The 11,101-nt window shown below is 50.8% G+C and overlaps 4 protein-coding genes across 4 annotated transcripts; 2 read left to right on the forward strand and 2 right to left on the reverse strand.

The window, feature by feature from the left end:
- Window positions 1-3,506: 3,506 nt before the first annotated feature.
- samB (MYND-type zinc finger protein MUB1) lies at window positions 3,507-5,324 on the forward strand (the record flags this gene model as incomplete). Its single annotated transcript, XM_035495503.1, has 1 exon — window positions 3,507-5,324. The coding sequence occupies one exon, from the start codon at window positions 3,507-3,509 to the stop codon at window positions 5,322-5,324; it is 1,818 nt and encodes a 605-aa protein (XP_035351396.1).
- A 693-nt stretch (window positions 5,325-6,017) lies between these two features.
- On the reverse strand, window positions 6,018-7,488 carry AtWU_00388 (putative oxidoreductase, 2OG-Fe(II) oxygenase family; the record flags this gene model as incomplete). Its single annotated transcript, XM_035495504.1, has 6 exons — window positions 6,018-6,698; window positions 6,782-6,935; window positions 7,010-7,026; window positions 7,083-7,136; window positions 7,206-7,265; window positions 7,318-7,488. The coding sequence occupies 6 exons, from the start codon at window positions 7,486-7,488 to the stop codon at window positions 6,018-6,020; spliced, it is 1,137 nt and encodes a 378-aa protein (XP_035351397.1).
- A 1,494-nt stretch (window positions 7,489-8,982) lies between these two features.
- AtWU_00389 (heat shock factor-binding 1 family protein) lies at window positions 8,983-9,488 on the forward strand (the record flags this gene model as incomplete). Its single annotated transcript, XM_035495505.1, has 3 exons — window positions 8,983-9,036; window positions 9,129-9,228; window positions 9,310-9,488. 3 exons carry the CDS (start codon window positions 8,983-8,985, stop codon window positions 9,486-9,488), a joined length of 333 nt encoding a protein of 110 aa, XP_035351398.1.
- Window positions 9,489-9,803: 315 nt separating this feature from the next.
- On the reverse strand, window positions 9,804-10,948 carry AtWU_00390 (disulfide isomerase; the record flags this gene model as incomplete). The annotated part of the gene is made up of 2 exons (XM_035495506.1): window positions 9,804-10,372; window positions 10,438-10,948. 2 exons carry the CDS (start codon window positions 10,946-10,948, stop codon window positions 9,804-9,806), a joined length of 1,080 nt encoding a protein of 359 aa, XP_035351399.1.
- Between the last annotated feature and the right edge of the window lie 153 nt (window positions 10,949-11,101).

The following is an 11,101-nucleotide window of genomic DNA, read 5'->3' on the forward strand; positions in this document are numbered from 1 at the left end:
GAGACTCGCAGGGGAGATGAATAGAATTAGATAGGTATGGTCAGTGTGCGTTGAAGCGGGTCTAACCTTCGGAAGGGAAATTGGTCACCACTTGTTGTCTAATTAGATGCCTATCGACTATCGACAGGAGGTCCAATACCAAGGCAGATATGGGGCGGGTATTGCTGCGTACGGCTTGTCCACCTGGAGAAAGGCGCTCCACTGGAGAGGAGGATCGCTCAACCTGTGCCTGACTAGCCCATCCGATGCCCCTCCGCCGGAAGGTCTTCATTTATCGGAATTATTAATGATATTGTCTAGTCGCATTCGTAATGGAGCTGCTGCGGCTTATTAATACCTGGTCAAGGCCAATTGTCCCCTGATGCCTTACGGAGTACGGATACTATCCGCAGCATGTTTGTTGTCCCCATCATTCTGCTTTGACGGCCTGGGCATGCAAGATGTACCATGGAACTCCAGTCCCTTTGTTGTTTCTGCCTACAATGAAGCTGCATGAAAGTATTTCAGCTGTTTTCACATACTTTCCTATATCCAGAATTTATTATTTTCATAATATTGCTCCACGGGCAATGGTATAATGCACCCACTTTCTCCTAACTTACATGTCCGTCCACTGCTATTCATTGGTTTTATTGGCAGTTCCGATCGTAACGACCCGCTGCATCATGATTTATAATTTTCATGCAGAGTGCCCTTTACATGCAGATTACTACTGCCTGCAGGCTAATAAAGCAATACATCGGCCCCTTTGCAGGAATACACATTGAATTTCTGCCTGGTGCAGCGCCTCATGTCCGAGCCGAGGCTGTGCCAAATCGACTAGTACCTAGTATGTAGTGCAGTTAAATAGTCCGCCTTACGGAGGACACCTTGTACTACTACTGCAATGTACCAAATTCACACAGCGGAGTTGGATGTCCGAGAAGCGCCAAGGTATAGATAGTAGTAGAGCAATCTAGACAAGGCTGGGTAGCGATCCTGATTTCAAATATAGACTTAGTAGAAGGTGACGGAACGGTTGTCTCTGGTCCCCCGGTTACAACTAATTTTCAAAGTGGTTTGATTCTGACACTTGAACAAATCTCGAACGTAGTATACTAGTAGCCGCCTGTGTCAATAATAGATATAGGCTCAACGCATGAACCAAACGAATCATGCACGTTAACCAAATCTCAATGCCGGCTATCAAGCAATCAATCACTGCGCATCAATGATACAGCCTGCCAGCCTTTCCTGCGAAGGACAAACAAACTCCGTCCTTCCAGAAGCAACTCCCCTCAGCGCTAATTAAAAACCTTAGCCCGTTCTATATATAGTCAAGGCTGACTTCAATGCCTACTACTATCAATCATCATGGACTCGAACCCGGTCCATCGACGATGAAACTTGAACCCTGCACACACTGTCTGGGGGATAAGCAGGCCTACTAGTAGTCTATTTCGCAGCATCTTCAGCCCGCTCGATGCATGTGGGTGTATCTGGAAGCTCCATGATCGTGCGTGATTCGTCCGCACCGGCATTGGCTTTTCTTCGTGGGCGGTTAATGCTGGGTACTTAGTATCTTGTCCGCAGCGGTTCGCGGCTAGATTGTGCCCTGTGTTTCTAATCATAGAATGTGACGGACTGGACTGTCTGTGCGCTTTGTGATAGAGGGGTAAGGGGGGTGCTTTGGTTGTTGATTGCTTGCCGGGTTTTTTTCAGGATAATAGTGATTGACTGGTTGATTTGTGTCTTTTGGGAGGATGGTCTTGATTTCTTCACGAGGACTGGTTGGTTAGTTATGGGTCTAGCAGGGGTGTTTACAGTTGACTTCTACTACTTATTAGATAGTAGATACTAAGGATTCTGCAAATCTAAATATATCATCTGTGAGAGTTATTATGCAGGAAAATTAAATTAGTTTTGAGGACTTCACAGTCTGAAGGTTTGGTTTATCGATATCCCTATCTATTTGTATCTGCGGGTAAAGATTATCTATCTCCTGCGAGAATCAGGTAATGAATGTCACATATTAGGGAGGAGAGATTGCGGAAAGATAGCTAGATCGGATATATTACGAAATTATCAATAATGACTGATAATCAGAAACACATATTCATATGAAAGGGATACCGATCATGTCGCACGGTCCCATACAATAGAATAGTAAACACCCTTCTGCCTCCCCCCTGGGATATTAACCCCTAAGGGTCATGAAGACCGGTGTACCTTGAGGGACTTAGCGTTGTAGTCGTACCACCAGCGACATGAAGGGGAGGGGGGGAACTCGTGACCAAGGCCGAGAAAGAGACTATAAGATGAGTATTTCAATGTTCTTAACCACTTCAGTCATATGCAGGACCACCGGTGGGTGCTCGGGCTGGTCATTGCTCCTGGATCTACACAGGACTCCGCTTGTTCTGGTAAATGGGGACCGTTCGAGAGGATGGATTATGCGCGCGACCTTGGGGGCAGCGACACGGTGCTATTACTGTAGATGTGAAAGTGGTTGACCAGGGATAATACCACTGCGAAAAATCTAGGACTGTGTAGCAAGAGAGTCACCAGGTAGATCTTCAGTCAGAAGGGGGTCAGGTTGTCGGATGCTGAATTCGGTGGCAAACCCCGAGAGGCAGAGAAGAACACCGAAGGGAATTGGTCATCATGGTGGTAAGGGCGCAAAAAGACACGGCCAAATATCGCTCATTAATTGTCAGTTCCGTGATGGACCAAGTTGATATATATAATTTCCGGGCGAGAGAAGGACCTGGAGTAGATCCCTTTTTTTAGTAAATCCGAGAAGGAGGGAGAAGACAGAGAGGGAGGGAGGGAGTAAGAGAGAGGCAAAAGGGTGGCGGGCCAAAAAGCCTGGAGGACGAAACCGCCTGACACGGCCAGCGGTGGTCTCTCTGTCTCTCTCTCTCCGCTTTCGCTTTTCCAGTCCGACCATCTCTCCTCCTCCTCTCCTCCTTTCGATTCTCAACTTCCCCCTCGGTCGCCATTTTCATTAACCCTTCGCCTTAACCCCAAGTGCCTTTTCGCGGCATCATCCAATTTAATCTGGCGTATTCCCGCAGTCTTTCCCTCGCCTAATCTCAGTCCCTGCGTCTCGCTCCCCCGTCTTTCGTCGACGCCTACTCTCCTTCCGTGATTCATCGTGGCCGCCAGGCTCTGACGGACCGGGTCTTGGCCTGAACAATCCTCTCTCCCCTTTCACGCCGCTCGTCTATCGTTCTACGATCTCCTGTCCATCCTTCCCGTCCATCAGCCTGCTCAACAGCACCCTCTCGTTGTTCACCTATTGTATATCTGACTCAGACTTGATGACGGGATTATAATCGATACGGATTTCGCCTCAGACTCAATTCTCCTCCTTTCCTCGTTTCTTCGCCCGGTCACGTTCCTACCGTCGATCTTCCCATCTCACCATAGGGGCTGAACTACATCGCCCTTGATCGAGACATCACATCCTCCTCTTCATCCGACCGGTCTTCATCCCGTGTCACATAGCCATCCTCTCGCCCACCATGCGGGAGGTCAACTTCAGCATCCCAAATGTCAACAAGGCCTCTGTAAATATCACAACCACCCTCTACGACCGGCGTGCCTTGGATTGCACATCAACGCTACCACTCATCAACTCCCTCAACCATTTGGCCTATCTCACCACATCATCAGCCCGTATCCGCGATATTCTGACCGTCGATGGCGGCATCGAACGGCTGGTATGTATCCTCAAGGAGGGTCGGAGTCGGGATTTGATGGAGATGTGGAAGTGGAGCCTCGCCTTCCAATGTGTTGTCAATATTGGTGTGCGGGGCTCGGAGAGCGTGAGGACTCGAGTCGTCGAAGCCGATATGGTGCCCGTGATTGCCACCATCCTTGATAACTATATTAAAGTGGTCGAGAAAGCCCGCGCACGGGCGGATTCAGAAAATCAGAGACATTCATCACGACACCACTCCAAAGGTGCACCCATCACCAGCGACGCCCCTTCGCGTCCAGTGTATGTGGACCAATCGACGAACACCGAGCAACGTCCCTCTCGCCGCCAGGCGCCACCGCCTCACATTGAAATCCCCCCTTTCTACCAAGACAGCCATGCCTCGGATTCAAACGCCATGGACATCACATCGTCCCCTCGGGTGCCTGTGACCTCCCCTCCGGAACGGAGCACCTTTGGACAGGATGCCCACAACCTTAGATCCAATGATACCCGCTATGCCCATGCTGCTCACCGCTACCGGGTGATGCAGCCCCTTGCCACTGCCCTTCCTCCTATGGATGCAGCCGATGGCTTTGGCCTACGCCCCGTGCGCGACACAGAGAGGCTTCCCAGCATGCTACCTGGTTTCCAGAACGGCCTTGCGTCTCAGCCTGACTCCCCAACCACTCCCAGCGGTCCTGCGCAGCTGCGCAGCAACACCCAAGCCCCTTCCGCCCGACCACGGCCTACCCTGAGGCAACAGCAATCAGCCTCTGGTGAGTCTGATGATGGAAACGGCGAGGGCTCGACCCTGGGTGACGACCCGGGTTCTGGAGAGACCGCTGAGCCGATCGTTGGTATCCAAAACCGGATGGAGATCGACGATGACGGCGACAGGCAAACTGTGCTGGAGGGTGTTTCCAACACGCACGACTTGACTGTCAATGATACCTCTGAAAGCCAGGAAGCCGAGACATTTAACATCACTCACCGTTCTACTGTGGATGGCAGCATGATCAACAACGATGCAACGCGCACGAATGGGGCCTTGGGCCTCTCACCCACGCAAGCCCCCAATACTACCAACTCGCCTGCTGTTGTTCCCAGCCCATACTCACTGTATGTGCGTGACCGATCAACCACAGCGGTGCAGGGCGTCTTGACGACGATGCCCAAGGACGAAGATGTCCTTATGTCGCTTCAGTTACTCGCATATGTTTCCAAGTACTGCAACCTGCGCTCTTATTTCCAGCACTCCCACCTCGTCCCTAAGCTCAAGGTTGACCGTGAGCTCCAAATGTTGGAGGACGGCGTGTCGCCCATCGAACCTCCGGAGGAGGAAGATGAATACCTGCTCCCGGACGATGTCAACATCTTCCCCTTGGTGGAGAAATTCACGGTTCGCCACCACTCCAAGGACATGCAATACTGGGCATGTGTGGTGATGCGGAATCTCTGCCGCAAGGACGAGTCGCGAGGCGGCATCCGGCAGTGCGCATACTATAAGTGTGGCAAGTGGGAGGAATTCCAGCGACAATTTGCCAAGTGCCGGCGCTGCCGTCGCACCAAGTACTGCAGCAAAGACTGCCAGAAGGCAGCGTGGGTGTACCATCGTCACTGGTGCCACACCACGCCATGATATGAACGCATGAAACTGTTTAATACCTCTAATGCATATCGGCTTGCATAGCGTCGTATCTGTCATCTGTTACCATTTCGTCATTCCGTTTCGTTTCCGAGGGTTTCACGTCTACCCGTGCATGGCATTTCAAAACCTGGCGGCGTTGCTCTTCATCCCAAAGATACCTCTTGTATGTCGTCGAATTTTATTTCATCATCATATTTTGATTTCTCACCTGTTTGATTAACGCGGGGCATAAAGCCTGATTCCCGGTCATATGGATTGATACTAGCGGTCATGAATGCGTGCACCTTTCTACCTTCTTCCTTGGATTGTTCTGTCTTCATCATCTTTTTTTCTCTCTTGTCACTGTTCGAGCCCCTAGTTCCTCCCCGTCCTGACGCCCAACGATTTTCCTTTGTGAGTAGCAGCCTATCTATCTAGCATTGTGAACCACCTCTCCCTCCAAACACAATCTTTCTGGAAGCGATTTCTTTGGGCATTGTGATTTACCTCTTATTGCTTGTTACTAAGAATCGGGCTGGGGCCGAGCCCGATCCGGTTTTAGTTGGGTTGTTGTGCATCTTTGGAACCTGTGCATACACGAGTGGCCTCCCTATGAATTGGACGGTGGCTATTGATCTAGTACTTATTCTGTTGACACTTCACCACCACCACCCTAGACCTTGAATAATCATCCTACTGTAATATTCATTCATCCTTCCCCTGCTTCTCCTCCCTCCGAAACCCATACGTAGCATCCAACCTCGCCATCAAATGTTCCTGCGCCGTCAACGCCCTCTTTCCCTCCTCCAACATCCCCGCCCCACCCCCAAACCCAACCCTGACCCCTCCTTCTCCCCCTTCCGTACTCTTACTCCTCCTAAACTCCTCCACAACCCTACTCGGCACAGGCACCAACTCCGTCCGATCCAACGGATGACAAAAATACACAATACTATAGCGGTCCTGCGCATTAGGCCTCTGCTGCTCCGACGTAGGGAACACCACCCTATGCACGGTACTCTTGAGTAATCCGTCCGTCCAGTAGCTGAGTAAATCTCCGATGTTGACGAGGATGGGTGGGAAGGGGAATTCCTCACCCCCCTTCCCTTCTTCGGAGGAGGAGGTGGTGCTGGTGGTGGGAATCACAGGAACAGGCGCCCACCCCTTCCCATCCGGCGTGAGGATCTCCAGCCCCGGTTGTCCGGGACGCTGGAACAACAGCGTGATGGAGCCGTAGTCGCTGTGGGCGCCGGCTCGGACGTCCGTCTTGTGGCTGTAGGTGGAGGTTAATGGGGAGGTTATGCTCGGGTAGAAGAGGTAGCGGAGGATGCTGCCTGTTGGGCCTGTGGTGGGGTCGTGCCGGGTGGTGAAGAATGTGGGGGGGATCTGGATTTATTTCATTTCATTCTTTTAGTGGGTGTTTGGTGATGTGAATATTGATGTTGGGAGGGAATGGGGGATGGGCTTACGCCGAGTCCCAAGGCTAGGAGGGTTAGGATCCGAGTACAGGTTTTGTTGCATAGGGAGGCGAAGTGAGCGATTTCGGACTCGTGCGGGGTTAGGGACGCTGGGAGGGGTTGTTGGGCTTTGTTGGATTGGGTGAATTCGCCGAAGTTGAAGGCTCTATTGATTGGTTTTAGAGTGATTAGTTGGTGGTTGTGGTGGTGGTCATGGGTATAGGTGGGTGGGTGATGTACTCTTTGAAGTCGCCGGTCTGCGAGTGGTTAGTGAGTGAGTATATGTTGATAGATGGGGGATTAGTTTGCTTACGCGTTGATGCTCAGGGTCCAGGGTCTCGGAGTGCATGCCGGACCAGCCGCGGTTCTGAGTAGGGTTGATTAGTTGTGATATCTAGATATTATATGTTAGAGTGTCGGGTGGAGTTTCACGAACGTTGGGTTCAATGCGACAAGCGGCCTTTTCCTCAACTGGGGAGGCGAAGAACTTCTTGGACTATAATTTGATACATTAGTATATATTTCTTATAGTGTATTGGGATATGTACCAGCTCAAATGCACGATCCACCTCCGCGGCCGTAAAGTCGGTCCCCCGGCTGTCGACATACAAAAAGCCATACTTGGTGGCAGCTGCCAGAAGGGCCTTCCCCGCCTCGGGATCGAGGGGGTTGGAGATGTCCAGCACGGGGAGGTCGATGGGAGGGCCAACGTCGGACATGTTGTTATGTCTTGACTGTATATAGATAGAATTAAGGTGATCAAGGAAGAGAGAGAAACTGCTGAAAGAAGGTGGAGATTATGACTTTATATTTAAATGGAAGCGATGTTGTTATCGGACAGCTGCAATACAGTTGAATGCGGGTCGAGCCGATGAGACAGTCATTGGCCCACCAAACCCTCAGGCTTCGGGTCCGCGGCCGTGGCTATCGGCTATCGATCGAATCGGGTCCAATGGCATGATTAAATGTCGGTGATTCGATTTGAAATGCGAATTCAGCTGTGGATTGCTGCGTTGTTGTATTATTAGGTAGTATGTTCTTGCCGAGGATGTGTTCTGCAGAGTTATGTAGGGTTCGGCTTTATACTGGCAGATATTGATTATGCTCCAACTAACAACGTTTGGGACTAGAAGTAACAAACGCTTCTATTTTCCTAGTAGTTGGTCAAAAAAGGATGATCAAATTTGTCTACAATGATACAAAGTGAGTGCAGTGAGAGGGTCTGAAGTATGACTCAATGTAGAGGGTAAGCCCCACTACTGTCTTGCAATTGCATAGCTACCATTCGGTTATGTGGACATAGAATTGAGATTTGTTTATCAGTGCTTTCTGTCATTCACATAAGTCATAAAATCCTCACCAGGCATCCTTCAAACTCCATTGATGGTGTACGACAATATCTACTAGCAGGAAGCCCTTCCATTTATACATGGATGTGCTTTTGACTCGTGATTGGCATCTGCATGCATCATGACTGCGGTCGATATATGTATGTCAGTCATGCCGGGAATAAGATGTTCAGTTGTATGCAAATATATATACTGGTACTAGTAGTATGCCGCAGAAACCATGCTCGCACTAACTATTACTACTAGTCGAAGAATAACACAAGAACCCCCACTACTACAGTCACACATAACATTCTAATACATTTCCTATTTCAAGAAAGAGGGTCCAAATAAAGTACTCGAAAACAAGTACCAGCAAACACCCGCCTATGCAATCCGCGGTACGTGACACATTTATACTTCAGAGACAAGTGCATTCACCAAGGACAGTTCCAAGGTGCAGTTACACCTAAACAATAAATTGTCTAATTTCATATCATACCAACCAGCACAGCAACTACCTCTATAATATAACAACTTCAAGACTGCCCAACAAATCTATACAACCACAACTATAACCACAACCACTGCCTCAGGCACACACACAGTCTAACGCCAAGCCCCTCTCGGTCCCCGTAAACGCATGGCACCATACCCAATCCGGCATCCAGCATCGCCATCCATCATACTAACCCATCTTATATCACCATCATTAAACTTACCTTACCTCCTATACTCATACTCATACTATACTCCCTCTCACTACCTTATATACAACACTCACCCTCCACCCTCTTCCACAAAATACCACTCACACACCTCCCATATCTAAATCGCAACCAACCCAACCAACCACCAAACCAACAAACCAAAAAGCAATCCAAAATGTCCGATCCCACCGCCGAAGCCGTCCCTCCCCCACCAACAACCTCAACCCAGGTACATCTTACCCCCTCCCTTCCTACCAATAACAAACCCACCTACACGATATAAACCGGTGCAGCAGCAGCTAACGGCCTTGATAATACCAGAACCCCGACGCACAAGGCCAATTCTCCGCCGCCGTGGACGATCTCCTCGACCAGCTACAACATAAATTCGATGGTGTTTCGAGGGAGATGTTTGGGAAGTGTACGCCATACACCCCCCCCTTTGTACCTGTCGATCTGTGGGAGTGATCGCAATGCTGATTATCATGGGTATTCTGTGTAGTGGACGATATGGCCAGACGGTTGGATGAGTTAGAGGCTTCGTTTACGGTTGTGGATGGGACGACGACTACGTCCGGGGGTGGTGGTGGTGGTGGTGGTGCTGCGTCGCAGACGGGGTCGGGGACGGGGACAGGGTCCGTGGTGGGGAGTGCGGCTGGGAGTGGGAGTCCTGAGAAGTGATTGATTACGGTTTATACTGTTTGGTAATGGGGTTATGGTGTTATGGGATTTGCTTCTTTGTGTATACTTGGGGGAGCTCTCTTTTGTTGTCTGTGAATTAGGGGGTGATACATACGGCTGGGTTGTGGTGGTTTGAGGTGGAATTGAAGATACCCTTACACTGATATTTACATTTACAATATACTACATGCACATAAGATGGATGATGTACTGTTCGCATCGATAACATTCTCGTAACTGCCTCTCGATATCATACAGAGTAATAGAAACTAGGTGACTGCCACCCAGCTAAACAAGTCATAATCCATACAATATCTACAGCTCATCCTTGGCCTCCTTCTCCTCACCAACAAACTTGCGAAGGATGTTGCTGCGGGAGATGAGGTCGTCGACCTTCTCAGGGGCCGATCCTCCCTTGGCCAGGATCTTCTCCAGACGAGCAAGCTCCTTGGTGGCGTACTCGGCGTTCTGGCTCAGCTTGTCGGCAACCTTGACATAATACTGAGCGTACTTGTCCTTCAACTCAGCAGCAGCCTTCTTGACCGCGGCGGCGAGATCAGCAGCGGAAGTGCTGGCAATCAGCTCGTCCAGACTGGCAATGGTACCGGCCTTGGTGTCGAGACCACCACCAACGGTACGGTGGGTGCCGGTCTTCTCGTTGAGGAAGTCAATGAAGGCCTGCTCGGAGCGGGCACCCTCGTAGGGAACAGATTCCGTGGAACCCTTGGGGAAGAACTTGATGGTGGGGTATCCGGACACGCCCTGCTCTCTGGCGGTGGCCTTGCCGTTCTCAGCGTCGGCATCGACCTTGGCGATCACAACGTTGGGCTCGAGGACGAAGTCGTTGGCCAGAGCCTCCCAGGTAGGAGCGAGGTTCTTGCAGTCTGTAACTCAGCGACAGTGTTAGTAAACAATTCCTAGAATGTAGTAGCAAAGCTGGAATACGCACGTCCACACCACGGCGCGGTGAAAGCAACCAGAACATCATTGTCACCACCAACAGCACCCTTGAAAGTCGCGTCGTTCAGCATCTCCACCTTGCTGGGCTCCTTCTTAGGTCCACGGGGCTTGACGCCGGTCTTCTCAGAGATGAACGAAGACAGACTCTCCAAATCACGACCACCCTTGTAGTCCTCCGGCTCATCACTCTTTCCATCGAACCACTTCAGCGTGGGGAATCCCTGCACGCCGAACTTGCGGCCCAGGTCACGGTGCTCGTCCGCATCAACCTTGCCGACGGTCACCTTGTCGGAGGCGTGGGCGAATGCCTGGCCCAGCTCTTCATAGACGGGCGCGAGGTTCTTGCAGTGACCGCACCAGGGAGCGAAGAATTCAACCAGAGCGGGCTTGCCGGACTTGAGGACAACGTCGTCGAAGTTCTTGGGGACGAGATCGACCACGGCTGCGGTGACCGCGGAGGCTAGGCCGAGGCAGCTCACGAGGTTGCTGAGACGGACCATGATGGGTGGTGTTGTTTGAGTTAAGGGAGAGGCTGAAGTAGGGCAATTGACAATATACTTGTCAATACCAGGTCTGTCCGTTCAGCGAGGAAGGGGTGGTTGCTGGGCGGAGTGTAGATATAGTCGTATGAGCTCCCGGCGTGGAAGGCGGAA

The sequence above is a fragment of the Aspergillus tubingensis genome, assembly GCF_013340325.1.
Source record: "Aspergillus tubingensis WU-2223L DNA, scaffold_1, whole genome shotgun sequence".
Classification (NCBI taxonomy): Eukaryota; Fungi; Ascomycota; class Eurotiomycetes; order Eurotiales; family Aspergillaceae; genus Aspergillus; species Aspergillus tubingensis.